Below are 21,484 nucleotides of genomic sequence, written 5' to 3'. Positions count from 1 at the left end.
GAGGGCTGAATTGCCTACTCCTGCTCCTAGTTCTTATGTTGTTGAATAACCTACGTAAGTTTATTGTAGTATCACATAACCAATAAACTTGAACTTGACATTAAATTTATTGCAGTTTGAATTAACTATTGCAGCTCATTAGCTTTGAGCTAAAGTGAGTTACAAGAATTAACCAGTCTACTTGTTCAGATAATATTTGAAAATTATTCAAACTTCAGAACCCCTTGCTTGTGTACCTGTCTTCTAAAACCTCCGATCTATGTATTATCGCTACATATAGTTGCTTTCTTTGATGCTCACCTTTTTAAGATAAAGTTTATGCCTACTGTACTGGCGTCAATGCTTATCTATTTCCAGATAAAAGTAGGTGGCAGCCTTATACATTGACATTTTAGTTCCACTTATGCTGCTACTTTAACTCCTTTTGTTTTTTTAAAACAAACTTCTGACTTTTGATGTCTATGAACTTGGCTAATACCTTTAAGTAATGTATGTTAGCTTGTGTTATCACTGATTACTGATGGAAGTGAAGTAGTGTTTACATATTTTTGAACATTTGATACACAGCCTAGTTTGTAGATAAAGTGCTCAGTTCAGAACTTCTGTATAAATGTATATGTGTTTCAAATGCAGAATTTTGTGGCACTGATGGGGTGTTCAGTGGCATTCTGTGACTGCAGCAAGTAACACGTAATTAAAAAATACACCTGCAATATGGGGATTATTTTCTCTTGCTGTGGTTATTTGGAACAAAATTAAGCACAAGATGAAATGTATCTTTGGACATCAGAGTAGAATTTCCAATTGGTTACACCTGATAAGTGTGTGTAAAATGGATCTATGGGCAGTGATCAGTTATGCTGGATTTTTGACTATTTAGGACCCCACTTAATTTTCTGTTCATCTCATGCAGCTTCACCTCCATTTTGCCTTCAAAAGCTGGTTCAAGTATTGTTTTGTTTTATCCCTTAATTCCTTTGCTTTATCCCAGACATGTTCCGACCACATTTAGTGTGCTAACCCTTGAGCTTTGCTGCCATTTTTGTTACCTAATCTGCCTTTGAAAATGCTGAAATATATACATTAACAACAGGAGAAGTCTGTATAAAGGATATCAAACATCTCTGTACTACCATTATATTTCTTTAATGTTATCCATTACCTCTTTTAAGCAGCTGTCAAAGACTGTTTATATGTGACTTCCAACTCCATTCTGTTGAACAGCTTACATCAGGCCCAGTAAAGCCTGGGATCTCATTCACGTCATGTAGGTAAAGCTGACCCTGCAAAATATGTACACCAGTTATTGGGCAGGTATTGGTAGCACACCACCGGATTGGCACCCTATCAGAAAATCAACCATAGAAAATGCAGATCCATAGAAAATAGGAGCAGGAGTAGGCCATTTGGCCTTTCGAGCATGCTCCGCCATTCATTATGATCATGGCTGATCATCCAACTCAGTAGCCTGTTCTGGCTTTCGCCCCATACCCTTTGATCCCTTTAGACCCAAGAGCTTTTTCTAACTCCTTTTTGAAAACATACAATGTTTTGGCCTCAACTGCTTTCTGTGGTAGCGAATTCCACAGGCTCACCATTCTCTGGGTGAAGTTCCTACACAACTCACCCTCCCACCCGGTTTTGTGTCATCTGCAAATTTGGAGATATTACATTTAGTTCCCTCATCTAAATCTTTACTATATATTGTGAATAGCTGGGGTCCTAGCACCGATCCCTGTGGTACCCCCCTAGTCACTGCCTGCTATTCAGAAAAAGACCCGTTTATTCCTACTCTTTGTTTTCAGTCCGTCAACCAATTTTCTATCCATCGCAATACACTACCCCCAATCCCATGCGCTTTAATTTTACATGCTAATCTCTTATGTGGGACTTTGTCGAAAGCCTTCTGAAAGTCCAAATAAACCACATCCACTGGCTTCCCCTCATCAACTCTACTAGTTACATCCTCGAAGAATTCTCGTAGATTTGTCAAGCATTATTTCCCTTTCGTAAATTCATGCTGACTCTGTCTGATTCTACCACTGTTCACAAAGTGCTCTGCTATAAAATCTTTGATAATGGACTCTAGAATTTTCCCCACTACCGACGTCAGGCTGACTGGTCTATAATTCCCTGCTTTCTCGCTACCTCCCTTTTTAAATAGTGGGGTTACATTAGCTACCCTCCAATCTGTAGGAACTGTTCCAGAGTCTACAGAATCTTGGAAGATGACCACCAATGCATCCACTATTTCTAGGGCCACTTCCTTAAGTACTCTGGGATGCATACCATCAGACCCTGGGGATTATTGGCCTTCAATCCCATCAATTTCCCCAACACCATTTCTCTACTAATACTGATTTATTTTAGTTCCTCTCTCTCACTAAGCCCTTTGTTCCCCAACATTTCTGGTATGATATTTGTGTCCTCCTTTGTGAATACAGAACCAAAGTATGCATTTAGTTGGTCAGCCATTTCTTTATTCCCCATAATAAATTCTCCTGTTTCTGACTGTAAGGGACCTACATTTGTGTTCACCAATCTTTTTCTCTTCACATACCTATAGATACTTTTACAGTCAGTTTTTATGTTCCCTGCAAGCTTGCTCTCGTACTCTATTTTCCCCTTCTTAATCAGTCCCTTGATCCTCCTTTGCTAAATTCTAAACTGCTCCCAATCCTCAGGTCTGTTGTTTTTCCTGGCAAATTTATGTGCCTCTTCCTTGGATCTAATGCTATCTCTAATTTCTCTTGTAAGCCATGGTTTGGCTACCTTTCCCATTTTACTTTTGCGCCAGACAGGGATTAAACAATTGTTGCAGTTCATCCATGCGCTCTTTAAATGTTTGCCATTGCCTATCCACCATCATCCCTTTAACTAACATTTCCCAATCTGTCATGGCCAACTCGCGCCTCATACCTTCGTAGTTTCCTTTACTAAGGTCAAAGGTTTTTAAGGTCAAAAAGCAAAGACCTGGACTACAAGCATTGTTTTATTAAATATAAATTTTTATTTATTTTTTATTTAGAGATACAGCACTGAAACAGGCCTTTCGGCCCATCGAGTCTGCGCTGACCATCAACCACCCATTTATACTAATCCTACTTTAATCCCATATTCCTACCACATCGCCACAATTCCCTTACCACCTACCTATACTCGGGCAATTTATAATGGCCAATTTACCTATCAACCTGCAAGTCTTTGGCTGTGGGAGGAAACCGGAGCACCCGGTGAAAACCCACGCTGTCACAGGGAGAACTTGCAAACTCCGCACAGGCAGTACCCAGAATCGAACCTAGGTCGCTGGAGCTGTGAGGCTGCGGTGCTAACCACTGTGCCGACATTCCTTTGTTAATTTATAGAGATGTATTTTTAAATAAAATCTGTAGCATAATCAGAACTCTTTTGCTTTGGCACTATTGTTTTTGTTTATATGCAGTAGTACATTCCCTTGAAGTCAATATTTTACTGTTCTATTAAGTGTATAAAGATCATTTTTGTTTAATTCTATAAGTCAATACATGTAGATTAATGCAGATGAATACTTTTAACCTGTTTAAGTTTGCCTAAACTGCTCTATTGTTTAGAGATGCTGCTGTATTTTGCATTGCAGTGCAATTCAGCAAACTGCTCTTGATTGTTTTAATCTGTTAACTATTGCAGCACTGAGAAAATAGTCATAAACCTAAGTGTGTTCTGGGGTTAAACTATAAACTTTTGGTAGTAAATTGATCTTAAATGATGGATTATTTGAGCATCTGCATTAGGTGTAGAATATGTGAATGTGTAAAACTTTCAACCTACAAATTGGTAGATGCTGTTCAGTGAAACAGTAGGAAGAGACAAACAAGATAAAATGAAAAACTCAAATACTGGAAATCTGAGATAAAATAGTGCTGAAAATGCACAGCAGATGTGTCAACACCTGAAGAAAAGGAGAAAGGAGAGCCAATGATTGCACTTACTTGAGCATAAAATCCACCAGCATATATGTTTCTATTTGGGTTCTAGTTCAGTAATTTTGGTTTTTCTTGCCCTAACAACACAGTGGTAATAGTACAGTGGCTGTAATCTGTATTGAAAGTACCTTCAAATTAAATTGGCCATTTGCATTTTATGACACAACTGAAATAAAGAAGTACTATAATATTAGGAACTCTTTCTTTCCCACCCTGTGTATGATAGCAACAGTAAGATTAAGGTGGTTCAATTGTATGTTTGTTTTAATCATATTATTCATAGATTACATTGGATTGAAGTTTTTATCCTATTTACAGACTGGATGGTTGATTCAGATGTTTGTGTTACAGCAGTGTTAGTCCTGTACTTGATTACAATAGCATACAATTGTATACAATTGTATAAGATAGAGAGCATTATTTGACAAGCCTAAAGGATATGTATTAAGTGATGATCTGCGAAATTATTTTTCAGATGATATTTAGAAACGTAAATTTACACTCAGTAGTAGAGCCAACCCATTGTGTCACATGCAGGTGCTGGATTGAACAGGTCTAGTGCTGCAGACAGACAGTAGGCACCACTTAGGCATAGAGCTGTGCTGGGATTGGAGTTGCCAGGGCCTTATCTGGAGCCACCCCCAGTGACACATATACTGCCGTCGAGTTTGACTTTCACTGTTCTCCAAGGGCTTGCAGAACACCTTTCAGGAAAAAAAGATGGAGGCTGTTGGAGTGCAAATGTTCAGACCCTGCTCATTCCAGAGTTTTTACATGTAAGTACTTCACAACTTGTAGGAAGTTTCTAACTGAGAATTTAAAAACAAATTTGTCTACATGTAAATGTGTTAAGTAAGGCAAAAGCTTTACACAGTGACAGGCTGTGAAAGTTTAAAGATCACTCAGACTCTGCCTTTACAATTCTTTTCAATCTTGATTTGCAAATGTATTGCAGATATTTTGTTATTTAACTGAAATTCCTTTTCAGTTTTTTGTTTCTCTTCACTCTGATCCTTTACGGTTACTTCTTGTTCCTGAATCTCTTGGAATTGTCCAGTAAATGTGTCTGTACACAACACATAACATTCATCAGTGAGAACACAGCTAAATATAAATATTTAAATACATTGGTATGAGCTCAAAAATCTCAAACATTTTAGTTGGCTGTATAGTAATGTCTGCTAACAAACTTAGCTTAATGTTTGTTGTGCATAAGATGGTAAAACATGAAAGATATCGAAACTGGAGATTTGTAGCAGCAGAAGGGTGAATATGTCATTTGGATCTGAGGATGCATTGTCAAGCACATGCTTGTTTCAGAACATGAAGGTTTAGAGCATTTTTTTAATACTTCATCGTGCTAGAGTACAGAATTTTAAGAATTTGTATTTAAAAAAATGAGTACTGAAGCAAATCATCATTGTGGTCATTTATTAAGTTCAAACCAAAGCAAAAAGCCAGGAGTACAATTTTATTAATTATTTACTGAGTAGTCATGGGTCACGAGAAGGTTTTCTTGAACTGAATTAGCATGATCTTGTGGTAGTAAGGCTACAGTAAATGTGTTAATGCTTTTTTTGCAAATCCTAACAGAAGCATGCCATTACTATCTAGATTTTTTTGATGATGTGGCACTTACCAGAAGGAAAAATATGATGTTTGAAGCTTTTACTAAATAAATAGTCATTTAAGAGGAACTCAAAAATGAATTATATGTGAATCAGAAATGCCAATACATGGGAAAATGTCACATGCTGCCTTGTGTAACTGGAGAATTAAGTTCAACATTTATACATTTGCTTCCTCTAGAATAAAGCAAATCATTATGTCAATGTTAGTATGCATGCACCTTACTTATGGACATAAACATTGTTGATGAAAACCTCCAAGTTTTAGTTTTGTGCTTGGCAGAGAGTTTATCCCAAACTTGCTTTTGCGATGCTAATTCTGTTGTACTGTTGATCAGGTACTCATTCAGGGGTGAGTAACACTGTGTTAGCTCTGTACAATTTTAATCTTGAATGAATAAGGTAAAATTCGGAGTCCCGCCCTGTGGTGAGGTACTTCACCTACCTCCAGTGTGTTGTCTGTGATTTCCGGTAGGGTTTGGTGGCAAAGGTTCAAACATTTAAACATTTTACCTTTAATGTACTAAACTAAATGTTTTGTATTATGTTTTAGTGGCAGCTTGTTTTTTCAAACACAGATATGGGAATGCAGAAATTATGGCCTTGTTTTTTTTTATAATTTTAAGGAGACTACAAAATAACTTGTCTTTGCAGCTTTTTTCTTTATCATTTTAATGTTTTGATGATGATTAAAAGATCTTCCTGTTATTTCAGCTTCAGAACTGCATATTTTTCATGATGCAACAGCAGGCAATTAATTTCATGCAAGTAGGTAGCAATAAATATTGAGATACAGATGTAGAAATGCTTTTTAGAGTGTTGATGAGTAATTCACAGCTTGTCCCTTGCAGTTTTCAAAACGGAAGTACTTATGTTTGGTACTGAGATGCTTAAAAAAAAGGCTAGATTCAGTGATGCCATGTGCCAGCTGGTGTACAATGGGATCACAGAATTGGGTGAGCAGGCCTTGTGCCCATTTCCTACTGGGCTGCAATTTGGCTGTTTTCTGCATTTGGTGCACTGAAGTACTTGGCGGTTGTAACCTAATTATAGCATCAAATTTGATACAAAATATTGAATTAAATGCCTATTGCAATTCAGCCGGATTTATGCTATATCTACTGTTTTTATATTCTTTTGGTTAGAAGCACGAGAAGCTTCAAGTATGAGGAAGCTCTTAGATTGTCACAGGCATTATCTTTGTTAGTGTTTATACAATATTTTTAATATTCTGTTCTTTTGTTTGATATTTTTCTGTACTTCATAAAATTTTATTTAAAATCTCATCAGTATCCTATTGCATTGCACAAGGGGAAATCAAAACCAAGTATAGCATTAAAGTGAAGCACAGTTAGAGAGCAGGGAATAATTGGACCAGCGTGTGCAGATGTCATTTTTTAGCCATTTAAAAGTCATGTATTCTGTCCTTATTTAATTGATCTGCAGTGAGGACACCTACAGCCAACATCTAACATTAAGATACTACTTCCAGTGGTTGGCAAGGTCATCACTGCCATCAACTATTATGCCTTTGGCCCAGTTTAGGCTGTAACTTCAATGTTAACTAATGTACTATCCGCACATGCACTAAACGGATGACTGATGCTTTGGTCAGTGTACCCAGCACTTTCATCATCATCTTTCCGACTGACTGGCATGACCTAACTGCCAATGTCACTGTGCTGCTGCATTTCCTAAAGTATGGGGAGGGGCTGTGGGAAAGGAGTCACTGGTGTGGTTGCAATATGCATAACTTAACCTTCATCTGAGGTGTCAGTAGGTGATCATGTTTGTACTACAGTGGTTTGATGTGTAAAGTTGTGGAAGATGTGAGTGTGGCAATGCTTTCCACTGGACATTGCATCCTGACAGTGTGCTACGTTGAAGTCTGTGTTTGAATGAGATACAAGAAAGGAGCTATGAGGTTGTGTAAGGGCTTTGCATAGGTGCATACCAAATGTTGAACAGATTAGTGGACAGTTCTTCGTTGCCATAGAATTTTGGGCCATCGACCAGTCACATGGTACTGTTGGGTAGTCATATCAGGCCAGATTCCTTAAAGTTTGTCACTCTTGTTTAGCGCTTGTTCTCAGGTTCTGCAGACACTGTAGACGTTATTTAGCCTAGCCATCACCTCCTCATAGGTCTGGTGCTATCTTGCAGCGGAGGATGCCTTGGAATGTCTAATAAGGCAAGCCTTCTTTCACTATCTTATACAGTCACAAATCAATTTTTCCAGTGTTGTGCTCCACCGCCAGTTGCTACAGACTCGACTTTATGCCACCATGTTGGATTTCTATCCTTTTGACCTCTCCCAACTCTTCTGTCTTTGTGTTTCGATTACTTTTTTACCTTCTAAAGAAGAACCAACATTTTTTTAAGGGGCTGCATCCCTTTAAGTTTGAAAGGGCTGCATAATGCTGAGTCACATTCTCTGTTCAAGTTCCAAGTGGCACAGGAAGTGTGTTTGAATTGTACTCGTGAACTAGCCTTATAGACTCTAGCGAGACCTGTTCTGCTAACATGGAATTTGGGACTCAGTTTTATAGCTAAGGTCGCTAATTCAAGCCTGAGAAGCAAATTTTATTTCGGTGCTTAGATTACACGTAAAATGATAAATGAACAACTTTTAAACTGTTTTTGAATTGTGTAAGTAATTGTACAGTGAGGGAGCAATCTTTACAATTTTAGGATAGTTTTAACTTTGAGCAATTGGATAAAATGGTAGTATTGTATTGGCCATCCCTTTTAGACCTCGCCAATTCATGTCAATGGGCAGGAGGTGTATAGTGGGCAGCTGCTATATCAACCTATTGCACGATTGCCAAAAGTTAAAATGACTTGATTTTAAAATGTTGTTTGCTCCCTGAGCAGACAATTGTATTTGATAACACTGATGAAACACCAGAAATAAGAGAAATAGGGTTTAAAAAAATTACTTTTGCCTGTCATACATTTTTCATGTTAATTTGTGGTAACAATGCCTATTTAATGTAAAACTGTTCTTTTACTTACATGTAGCAGTGATACAGAATCGGTCCTTAATCTGTAAATAACACCTGAAACTGCCTGCTTGAGGATCAAATAACAATGGTGTACATTTTTGCACCAAATTTTACTTTCATTTGATCTTTTTCTAACATAATCAATACAGAAAGCATTGATATCGCTAAAACAAGAACCAAAAATAAAAAAGAGTTTGATCCATAGCTCTTATGCAATGTCCAGCATAAATGAAAAACAACAGTGCCGTCTCGATCGTAATGCTCCAAATCCAATTTTACTTTTAATGGCAAAGTTTGTCTCAACCAGTTGATCTCCCTTGACATTGTTCATGGATATTCTGGGATTTGGACACAGGTTTGTGATGTTTGTTGCAGTCCTGTTCCTAACCAGAGAGGGGAACAAAGCACAATACCCTGGAATCGAAATGCAGTGTGGCTGGAGAGCAGTGTACAGACTTGGAAATTAAAACTTGGAAGAGTTGGGAGCTACCTGTTTAATAGCAGCAGCTATTAAACGAGCACAGGTTTAGGCAATGTCTTGGAACAGATCATGAACCCAGTCATTTGGGCAGAAATGGGGCAGGACATATAGCCTTGGAGAAACAGGAAGAGGAAGAAAACAAATATTAAAAAAACGGTTCGATTAAATTGGTCACCATATTGATAGCTATTCTATTTTAATAAGAACCAACTGTAAAGTGCATCATCAGTTACTTTTAAGGATCTGTCTGAGAGTGAAGTATAATGCATTTTTTACAGTTGGTCATTGAACTAATGCTGTTACATTCTATGAGATTTCCTATATTGTAAAAATACTTAAACTCATTCAACATTTTGCTGCAGAAATAATTGCTGCAGGTGCTGATAATTTTATTTCTATTTCTAACATTCACACTTGGAATGAAAGAAATGGACTCTAATCAACAGTATTTTTACCTGTACACCAAATTCATCTGCTTTAACTTTCTGATGTGTTTTTACAAATATAGGTGTGGTCCTCAGTTTAAAAGTTGTTACATGAATATGGAAATTGTGGCCCAATAGTGGAATAGTCAGTGCCAATTGTGCTGATGCTTATAAGGCACTGGTGCCACATATTATTGGGTAAGGAGGCTCAAGACCCCTTGATACCTCATGCACTAGTGCTTAATAATACAGTGGGCATGCACAATATATGCTTGCAGCCAGTATGTGCACAGACCTGGCCTGAGGTTCTTTATGGCCTGCAATTTTATTTTAGTGAGGTATCTTCCTTATAATCTGACAGGAGTGTTTGAAGAGCACTCCAGTTACTAAGTGCTCATTAACAGACCTGCTGCAGAAGAAGGAAGATTTATTCTTCTGTGAGCCATCTTGCTGACTAAGTCACCATCTATCTGCCCTTAAAAAAACAGCACCATATGGGTAGCCAGGAGCACGTTGCTGGTTGGTGGCTCCCGACTCTCCATCCCCAGTCCCTGTAGTGCTGTCAGTGCATCGTGCTCGATGAGCACCACTAAAATACTTGAATCAGCTGCCCTCACCTTGTAGGTTTGCCACACACCAAGGATTGGATTATTGTCCACCACATATACAAAGACTGCCAGCATTTGGTAACACAGCCAAGCAGTGTTCCTTTCCAGAGATTCTTTTGGTCACAAAATTATGGACAGTTTGAAGATTGATTTCCTGATTATGGCATCAGATACCAGGCTGAATATAGAAGGTTCAGAGAGGAAGTGAAAAAGCAAATAAAAAGCAAAGATAGAGTATGAAAAGAGACTGGCAGCTAAAATAAAAGGGAATCCAGAAGTTGTCTTTATGCATATAAATAATAAAAGGGTGGTAAAAGGCGGAGTGGGGCTGATTAGGGACCAAAAAGGGGATTTATGCATGGAGGCAGCGGGCATGGCTGAGGTATTAAATGAATATTTTACATATCTCTTTACCAAGGAAGGAGATGCTGCGCAAGTCATGGTGAAAGAGGAGGTAATTAATACACTAGAAAGATTTAAAATTGATAAAGAGGAGATATTGGACAGGCTGTCTGTTCTTAAAGTTGATAAGGCACCAGGACCAGATGAGTTGCATCCAAGGACACTGAGGGAATAGAGAGTGGAAATTGTGGAGGCACTGGCCATAGTTTTCCAGTCTTCCTTAGACTCAGGGGTTGTGCCAGAGGACTGGAGAATTGCAAATATTACAGCCTTGTTCAAAAAAAAGTGTATAGATAAGCCCAGCAACTACAGGCCAGTCAGTTTAACCTTGGTGGTGGGGAAGCTTCCAGAAACGTTAATTCGGGACAAAATTAATAGTCACTTGGGCAAATGCAGGTTAATTAAGGAAAGCCAGCATGGATTTGTTAGGAGCAAATTGTGTTTAACTAACTCACTGGAGTTTTTGATGAGGCAACCGAGAGGATTGATCAGGATAATTCGGTTGATGTGGTGTACATGGACTTTCAAAAGGCATTTGATAAAATGCCACACAACAGACTTAAGAGCAAAGTTATAGCTTGTGGAATGAAAGGGACAGTAGCAACATGGATAGGAAATTGGCTGAATGACAGGAAACAGAGAGTAGTGGTAAACAGTTGGTTTTTTAGACTGGAGGAAGGTTTGTAGTGGAGTTCCTTAGGAGTCAGTGTTCGGACCCTTGCTGTTCCTGATATATATTAATGACCTACACCTTGATGTAACAGGGCACAGTTTCAAAATTTGCAGATGATACAAAACTTGGAAGCATTGTGAACTGTGGGAAGGATAGTGTAGAACTTCAAAAGGACATAGACAGGTTCATGGAATGGGTGGACAAGTGGCAGATGAAATTTAATGCAAAGTTGTGATTCATTTTGGTAGAACGCGGAGAGGCAATATAACATTAAACAAGATTCTAAAAGGGTGCAAGAGCAGAGGTACCTGGTGTCTTTATGCATAAATCATTGAAGGTGGCAGGACAGGTTGCGAGAACAGTTAATAAAGCATACAGTATCATAGGATTTATTAGTAGAGTTATGGCTTACAAGTGAAAGGAGGTTATGTTGAACTTGTATAAGACACTAGTTCGACCTCAGCTGGAGTATTGTGTCCAGTTCTGGGCACCACACTTTAGGAAAAAAGTGAAGGCATTAGAGGGAGTGCAGAAAAGATTCACCAAGATTCATTCCTGGGATGAGGAACTTCAGTTACGTAGGTAGATTGGAGAAGTTGGGACTATTTTCCTTGGAGAAGGGAAGGTTGAAAGGAGATTTGATAGAGGTATTCAAAATCGTGAGAGGTAAGGACATAGTAGATAGGGAGAAACTGTTCCCATTGGTGGAAAGATTAAGAACAAGAGGGCACATATTTAAAGTAATTGAATTTAAATTAAAAGAAACAATGGCGACATGAGGAATAACTTTTTCACAGCGTATGGTTAGGATCTGGAATTTCACTGTCTGAGAATGTGGTGGAGGCAGGTTCAATTGAAGCATTCAACATTGGATTGTTATCTGGAAAGGAAGAATGCGCAGGGCTATGGGGAGAAGGTGGGGGAGTAGCACTAGGTAAATTGCTCCTTCAGAGAGCCAGTGCAGACATGACTGGCCAAATGGCCGCCTCCTGGGCTGTAACAATTCTGTGAGATACACAGATGTGAAAGTTTCCTGCAGAGAAGATAAAGTTAACAGTGAAGAGCAGCAATCAGTGAAATCAGCTGATGTAGTGAGAACTTCCTCTTTTCTGCAAAAAAAAGTATGACTTTTTATAGGATTTCTATCAGGTATAACTGGTTTTTAACAGTGATCTAATTAATAACGATACTGAACAATAGATCTGGCCCTGAAAAAAAAGTTATTTGTGGAGTGTTGTTAAATGTCTTTAAATGATTACTTATCAGAATTTAAAAACTAAATCTTGTTAAATCTCATGTGTGTCCCAATCTATCTTTTCCTCTGTAAAATTTTTAAACATGATTTGATTATTAATACTTTTCATTTCCTGGTTGGCTGTCTGTGAGAATTCTTCAATGTGATTGGATGCTTGGACAGCTTGCTGACATGACTGCAGCTCCACTCTGGGAATCCCCATTAAATAACATTACAATCCATTACATGAAGAGAGAGCTAAAATCTCTTGGCAAGGCTTCTTCGGGGTCAGTGGCAAGCGCGTTGCTTTGCCATTGACTTCAAAATCCAGATCATCATTCACTTAATGCAGAAAATAAAAGACACATGAAGGTTTTATATTCATTTATTTTTGATGGAAAATATATTATCTGTCTTTAAAATAACATTCAAGTTGATTTGTAGAAGTTCCAACAGTGTCAAAGATTAACATTATTGGTGCTTCATTTCAAGTTATTCTCTTAGTAGTAAAAATGACTGCTATAATGAGCCTGAGCATATGGAACTTGTAGCTAAATTGGCATTTCCTTAATTGTTGTTTAGCCATTTTCTGCTTCAAGTTTGCACTCCACAGGTGGATAATGAACTTATTGACATTTTATATTGGTTAAGTGGCTCTTTGAGAAGTAGAAATGGACCATTTTTTCAAGCAAGTCACGATTGGCTGCTATATTTCTTCCTATCACTAATAAAATGGAATTCTCAGATGGTGGTAGCGATTTGATGAATGCTGCAATACTGCCCCTTCCTAATTGTAAGCAACAGTGGAATACTTAATTTATTCAAACCTGTGTAACTCAGTAGTAACTTAAACATTCATGGAAAGAAACTGGACCTTTTGCTGTTTCACAGCATCCTTCCTGTTTTTATAGCAACAGTTTATAAAAGAAAATAGTTTATGTTTGGATCTTAACAGATCTTTTGTACCTTGCACAAGTGCAATCCTCTTTAGTGGAATTCTTGCTGGCTTTTATTGTTTTCCTGTTTCATCCACTTCTGATCCATCTATCTGCCATCAGGTCTTTCTGTCTTCACCTGTTGTCCCGCCCAGAGGAACCCCCAGTCAGAGATTGAATCCCTAATGACAATGACTGAACCACACCACCTATTCTTTGACGTACAAACTAAACAATAACACTCCTTATCTATACTCTATGCATTTTTCTAAAGAAGTAAAATGGTGAAATTTTACTCTGACTTGATTTGATGGTAGAAATGATAGTGAAGACCTTCCCAAAGTAATTTATTGATGGCTGTAACATAGCAATACCGCTTTGTTCATTCAGTAGAACTGAGCACTATAAAACCCAGCGTATGTTGGATTCCCTCATTTACACTGTTTTTGGATTGGCAAAAATGCTTTCTAAGTACCTTGCCATATAAAGCACAAACCTTTTACTGTATACAGTTGTTGTTTCTGTATCACTTTCTGCTTTACTTGTGCCTTCCAACCTTTCCATTCATGATGGCTTTCTTGACTGCTTGTGTTTCTGATTTATTTTCTTTTTGTGTTTGTTTCAAGTTCTGTTTCTCTTGAATACTTCCATTTTGTGTACAATTACATCTCTGCTTTACACTTATATTTCTCTCAACCTTCTTTAAAAAGGCCTTTGGTATTCTGACAATATGGGGGCATAAATGGTATTGTAGAACAGTTGTAGTGGTAGTAAGGGTGATAACATCTGGTTAATGTCATCTGGAGCTCCTGTACCTTAGATGCTTCACTAAGAGGCTAAAATCAAGTGGAGGTCAAATCCTGTAAAATTGAAATAAAACACAGGCTTCATTCCACTTAGCTCTTTGCTGCTGTTTTTAGCATTTTATATTAACTTAATTACAATGATAAGTTAGAACCCACTGGGGGTAGTGAGAGGAAAATGATGACAATGCTGATCTTTTGCAGATGCACAAAAAAACCTTGTGCATTACCACTGCAATGCTTAATAATCCAAGTTTCAAGTTACATTTCAAGTCTGAATCAGTGCGGGCTGCTGTTCAGTTAGAACAACTAATAGAAACATTACTGGAAATAGTGTGGTGTCAGTAAAAATAACTGTCGAGCTAGAGCTGCTGAAATTATTGTTAAAATGAGTACAGGAGCTATGCATTCATTGTAGAGTTGAGAGCTATCTGATGCTGTTTATGACAGAGCTGTGACTTGTCTGAAATGTCTTGCTCTTTTAAAGCATTTACTGGACCAAACTTTCTTTTGAATCAAAATAGTTACAGTCCAAAAGGAGGCCAGTCGAGGCCATGTTGGCTGTCTGCAAAAGCAACTAGTTAGCCCTACTCCCCTCCCTTTCCCCATAGTCTTATAAATTTTCAGTAAATGACAAACATGAGTAGCTGTGCGACACAGCTCCTGTGTTTATTTTAACTGCAATGTCAGCATCTCTGACTGTAGTTATTTTTAATGACTGACTGTAGTTATTTACAAATTTCAGTTCCTTGCTTTCAGGTGGGTGCACAGTCAGTATAGGATCTTAATACATATTAGCTCACTTGAGTGTTTTGTTGCATTTTTGCAATTATGTGCAAATTTGCTGAATGTGTTAGCATTTTACTGTAGAATTGACTTGTGTGGTCCCGAGGTGAATGCAAAAGCACTAAGGTTGAACATTGAAATTGAATTTTTTTTTCTGGGAGGATAAGAATCCGAAGAAGGGTCCTGTAATTATTTAAATTGCTGAGGGAAGAACAACCCAGAGGAATTTTTGTGTAAGTCACTGTGACATACTCGCATTTGTTTTGTTGCTTAAGCAATATGACAATGTGAATTGTACACATTGGTGTACGAGGGTCTGAAAACAGGAGGTGGCTGAGGCAGCGAATTGCAATAACTATAATTTTTTCAGTTTTAGTTCTCACTAAGTTGCAGCAATATTTTCCCAAAGTTCTATATTATTCCTGATTTAATTTTGACTGCATTTTACCAAAAAATCGACAAATTTGCCAACTCTGAAAATTTTCCCCAAACCACTTGTATTTTGTTTTGTGCACCTCTTTCAGATGCAGATGGAAATGACACCTGGTGTGACCTGTAGTGTTTACCCTTGTGCTCTCTCAAGTTACCATCAAATGATAAATTTTAAAAATAGTAACTCTTCAATTATTTCACACTGCTAATGGCCAGATACCAGGCTCCCTCTTCCCTCTTGGTCTTAACTTTATTCTTCCAACTATGTCCAACTGTGCTCCAGCAGCAGCTCCATCTAATTCAAAGCGAGTTCTGTAGAGAAGGAAGCTTGGAGGAGATTGATAGGAGGCCCTTTCAACTGGAGAAGTCACAAGACCGGAATTTGAATTTCCTGTCTAGTGTCAGTGGATTTTTCCCCCATAATAAACCTAAAACATAGGTTATACAGTAGTAAAATATTTATTTCTAATTTTTGTCATTGTAAGTAAAGTCATATCAGGAAAATTAAATTTTGTAGCCAGTGGAAAAGTAAGTCCGTACATTTTTAAATGTACCTGTTAAGCATTTTGTAATGTTCAATTTTCACTTGATTTTTACATGGAGGATGTCGTACTCATTCTCTCTTCCCATTCCCCTCTCCGTCAGATTTTACTTTTGTAAATAATAACTGAAAAATTCAGGGTAAATAGGGGTATAACAACAGGAAGTCAAGAGTCCTAGCTAACGTCTTTATGGTTTTATCCCTGCAGAAAATTAAAAAAACAAATCAAGTTTTATATTTTCATAGCCTCCTATCTTCAAAAATAATATTGTAGACATGTAGAGTGATTACATGGAGGGGGGCGGGGGGAATGCAGTGGCACATCCCAAAAATGCCAATAACTGCAAATGTAGCTTTGATCATGTGGAGAGTTCTACAATCACAGATGTTCCATCAAAGTTGTTGCAGTGTCATGGCAATTGTACGTTCAGTGGTCACCCCTTGCTCTTTGTCAGAGCTCAGGATGTCTGAACACTCCGTATCTGTATATATGACAGAAAATGTTAAGATCATGAAAGGTCTCCTTGCCCTCTTTTACACCCATGTCCCAAAATAAAATTCCCTAGTAGATTTTTTTCGAAAATTGGAAGGACATGAACTTGTCTGTAACTGTGTGTGCAAGAGCAACACCATTTCAAAATAATCACTGTTAGAAGAACTGAAATGAATCAAGTTCCCAAGTTACTGCACAAACTGCTATCTAAGATATAACTTATAAAATCCACATTACTATCACATTTAAGAATAAACTTTCAAAGTTACATCGAAGAAAAAGCCCTAAAATCTACCTGGCAAAAATTCAGTTTCAAGCCTGATTCATTTTAAAAGATATATTTATGTGGTGGGAACTGCAGTCAGAAACAATGCAGTTTGCTCACATAAGGTGTTGACTTTTTTTGTGCCAGAGGCATAACCAGAAATTAGTGGAGCAAAGCAGAGGTCAGATTCCTCGGTTAACAAAATGCACAGTTCTCACTCTTCTCAAAATATCAAAAAAAAAATATATATATCTTGCTTGAAATGGGGCGGTGGTGTTTGGGATGCGTGGTTGTGGTGGCAGCAGGGTGGTGTGGGTGATGGAATGAAATTATGGGACATGTGCCACTTTCAGATTAAACATTTTCATATATTTTGAAAAAATAAACGTTCATCCCCATTACAACATAGTCCTGTACAGTCATGGATTCTTATAATTAAATGGAATTTTTTAGTGAATAATGCCTAGAGTATCATAGATCATCAAATAAAAAGTAGTGCATTTAAAAGCTTGATATATGTAAAAAGTGATCCTGTATATTCTTATCTTTTCACCAGTGAAAACAGAAATGTACCAGCACAATTTTACAGGCTGCTGCTGCACAAACACACTTTATCTTCTGACGTATGCCGTCAGAATACGTGTTTTTAAAATGTAACAGTTTTGTAGCCATACTTAAGACACACTATTTGTATTTACAGTAGGACTCCATCTTGTTTTATTGAGCTATGTGGAAACATTTTGTGGCAGTTACAGTGTTTTGTATTATCATCAAGTTAGACCTTCATATTGGTTGCTGTGTAAACACTGTAAATATTAGAAGCTACGACTTCACAGCAATGTGACCTTCAACAAAAGCTTTTTGTATTCTGGGAGTTCTAGAAATCTAGTAGTACATGAGATTTGTCCTTGAAGGGGCACGTGAGACATTGTTAATGCTATGATAGTCTTTGCAAAAATCATTACTAAATATAATATAATTTAGCTTAGACTTCTTCCCGAAATCGCTATAAATGGATATGTTTTGGAAACTCTATGCCCACTATTATTTTATTCAGCAATAAGGCATACTCATTCCCCTTCATAGATGTGTGTTTGTCTTAAAAATGGATCTCTAATATTGATGTTATAAAATCAACATGGGGCGTTTTGAAATTTTACTCCTTTTCCTCTTGTGTGTGATCTTGTGGAACATATGCAGATATCTGCTGGCTGTGCCTTCCTGTGACAACAGTAGAAGGCACTCTCTCCAGCAGTGGCTCAGGTGAAACACAGTAAATGTTTGCAAGCTTTCCCCATGTTATCCTCATATACGTGAAATAATATGAGGATAATAGCCCATGTTTCTCTTTAATCTTGCATATTGTATTTATTTTTTGAGTGCAAGAATTTCAAAATAGATTTCTGTCTCCCCTTCCTTGGGGTCCAAATAACTTGGTGTTCCTTCATCATAGCTGGGTCAAAATCTTCAAACTCCCTACTGAACAGCATTGTGGGAATACCTTCACCACATGGAGTACAGCGATTTAAAAAGGTGGCTCCACGACCACCTTCTCCAGGATGAGCAATAAATGCTGGCTCCTCTGTAACTGTTCGGAGGTGTGTAAGGTACACACCTCCGAACAGTTACAGAGGAGCCAGCATTTATTGCTCATCCTGGAGAAGGTGGTCGTGGAGCCACCTTTTTAAATCGCTGTACTCCATGTGGTGAAGGTATTCCCACAATGCTGTTCAGTAGGGAGTTTGAAGATTTTGACCCAGCTATGATGAAGGAACACCAAGTTATTTCAAAGTCAGGATGGTGTGTGACTTGAAGGTAACAGTGTTCCCATGCACTTGCTGCCCTTGTCCTACTAGCTGGTAGTGGTTGTGGGTTTGATTTGGCTTTATATTATTCCTTCCCTTTCTCCTTACTTCCTAGCTCAAAAAGTGTGGAAATAGATTTGGAAAGGTTCGAAGAAGAGTGGTGACGTTCATTCCAGGTCTTAGACGTCAAGGGACTGAATGTCCGTGGTGGGCTTGTTATTACCTGCCTTAACTTTGGCAAAAAAACTGTGCAAATCTTAGAAAGGCAGTGTAAATGCCGGTTAAACCATTTTTCCAGGGTTTCTGCAGCTTTTCTGCTAAAGTTGCCACAGATGAGCAGAAAAACACCCACCCCCAGGATATTCATTCTCCATATTCTCAGGAAAGGCTCAAGTAACTAAACCTATTTTTACTGCAGAAAAAAGACTAACAGGAGACATAATTCAAGTTCTCACAACATACGGAAAGGAATGGATGAGGTTTAAGTAAGCAGTAAGCAAGCTATTAAATTGATGGGACAAAATTTAGAAGCCTTGATCAATGCTATAGATTTTTAAAAAAACTTTTCCACCTCAGTGTAGCGGACATAGAAAGAAAGAAAGAAATGAACTTGCATTTATATAGTGCCTTTCGTGACCTTAGGACATCCCAAATTGCTTTACAAACAATTAAGTACTTTTGAAGTGTACTCACTGTTGTAATGTAGGAAACACAGCAGCCAATTTGCGCGCAGCGAGATCCCACAAACATCAATGTGATAATGACCAGACAATCTGTTTTTTGTCATGTTGATTGGGGGATACATATTGGCCAGGACACCGGGGAGAACTCCCCTGCTCTTCTTTGAAATTGGGTCATGGGATCTTTTACATCCACCTGAAGGGGTAGACAGGAGGTCGGTTTAATATCCAAAAAACACCTCTGACACTATAGCACACGCTCAGTACCGCACTGGAGTGTCAGCTGATATTTTTGTGCTCAAGTCCTGGATTGGTCTTGAACCCACAACCTTTTAACTCAGAGGCTTGAGTACTATCAACTGAACCATGGCTGACCTGTAGAATTAGATCCTGAGAAAGTAGTTAATTTGGATCAATTGACATCTTTACAAGTGAGACAAATTGATATCTGCTGAAAAGAATGAGTGTGAGTTATAGAGCTATTAACAGCACTACTTGATTTTTTTTTCAGAGGAGGGAAGGAATATTTCATTTCTATTAAGGTTAAGGGATAAAAGGTTGGTGGTGGAGCAGTGTGGGAACTATCCCTGATGGATCAAATCATTTATGAGTCCTGGATGGAACAGGTTGGTTGAGTGACCTTTTCACACTTCAGACTCTCTTATGAGGAAGCATCTTGCCTCTATTTGCTGTCCAATAATAGCAGGGTTGAGATTGGGGAAATATCATGTTTGCAATCATGAGTGCAAAATGTTGCCAAGTTGCTAGGATACTGGAAATATTAAACAGTTTATAGAATCATAAAATGGTACAACACAAAAGGAGGATATTTAGCCCATCGTGCCTGTGCTGGCTTTTTGAAAGAGCTATCCAATTAGTTCCACTACCCTACTTTTTCCCCATGTCCATGTAATACTTTCCCCTTCAATTATTTATCCAGTTTCCTTTTGAAAGTTATTGAATTTGCTACCCCACCCCCACGTGCTCCATGACCTTCTGGTCAGCTATTCTGTGACCTTGTCCTATTTACACCTTCTCCTTTGTTATCTCTTGCCCCACCCCTGCTTTACTTGCTTATAACCATTTACATTTCTAATATTTGCTAGTTCTGAAGAAGGGTCACTGACCTGAAACGTTAACTCTGCTTCTCTCTCCACAGATGCTGCCAGACCTGCTGAGTATTTCCAGCATTTGTTTTTATTCCAGTCAAGCAGCAGCCTGACATTGTCATACGCACAAAATCATACCTTACAGATAATGTCCCAGATACCTCCATCACCGTCCCTGGGTATGTCCTGTCCCACCAGCAGAACAGACCGAGCAGAGGTGGCGGCACAGTACTATACAGTCAGGAGAGATTTGCCCCTGGGAATCCTCAACATCAACTCCGGACCCCATGAAGTCTCATGACATCAGGTTAAAGATGGGCAAGGAAACCTCCCGCTGATTACCACCAACTACCCCTGCCCCCCCCCCCCCACCTCAGCTGATGAATCAGTACATCTCCATGTTGAACAGTACTTGGAGGAAGGTGTCCTCGACAGTGCTATCAGGCGGTACTTGTTTAGCAATAACCTACTCAGTTATGCTCAGTTTGGGTTCCGCCAGGGCCACTCAGCTCCTGACCTCATTACAGCCTTGTTTCAAACATGGACAGAAGAACTGAACTCAAGAAGGGAGGTGAGAGTGACTGCCCTTGACATCAAGGCAGCATTTGACTGAGTATGGCATCAAGGAGCCCGAACAAAACTGTAGTCAGTGAGAATCAGGGAAAAACTCTCCGCTGGTTGGAGATATACATAGTGCAAAAGAAGATGGTTGTGATTGTTGGAGGTCAATCTGAGCTCCAGGACATCACTGCAGGAGTTCCTCAGGGTAGTGTCCAGGGCCCAACTATCTGCACCTGCTTCATCATGACCTTCCTTCAAGCATAAGGTCAGAAGTGGGGATGCTTGCTGATGACAGCACACTGTTCAGCACTATTTGCGACTCTTCAGATACTGAAGCAGTCCATGTAGAAATGTGGCAAGACCTGGACAATATCCAGACTTGGGCTGATATGTGGCAAGTTACATTCGTGCCACACAAGTGCCAGGCAATGACTATCTCAAACAAAAGAGAAACTAACCATTTCCCCTTGACATTCAATGGCATTAAAATTGCTGAATCCCCCACTATCAACTGCCTGGGCGTTACCATTGACCAGAAACTGAACTGGAGTAGCCATATCAATGTCATGGCTACAAGAGCAGGTCAGAGGCTAGGAATCCTGCAGTGAGTAACTCACCTCCTGACTCCCCAAAGCTTGTCCACCATCTACAAGGCA

The 21,484-nt window shown here is 38.7% G+C and overlaps 1 protein-coding gene across 4 annotated transcripts in view; it reads left to right on the top strand.

The window, feature by feature from the left end:
• LOC137380028 (microphthalmia-associated transcription factor-like) overlaps positions 1 to 21,484 on the top strand; it is a 335,859-nt gene that overhangs the window by 151,673 nt on the left and 162,702 nt on the right. The window contains exon 1 of one of the 4 annotated variants that reach the window (XM_068051538.1): positions 4,592 to 4,738. The exons of the other annotated variants lie outside the window; for them this stretch is intronic. Coding sequence (XP_067907639.1) covers positions 4,683 to 4,738 — 56 coding nt within the window. The 5' untranslated portion in view covers positions 4,592 to 4,682. Of the gene's footprint in view, positions 1 to 4,591; positions 4,739 to 21,484 lie in introns of those variants that run through there. 4 annotated transcript variants of the gene reach the window in all.

This window comes from Heterodontus francisci, chromosome 19 (genome assembly GCF_036365525.1).
Source record: "Heterodontus francisci isolate sHetFra1 chromosome 19, sHetFra1.hap1, whole genome shotgun sequence".
NCBI lineage: Eukaryota > Metazoa > Chordata > Chondrichthyes > Heterodontiformes > Heterodontidae > Heterodontus > Heterodontus francisci.
This window is presented reverse-complemented; position numbering and strand designations above follow the sequence as displayed.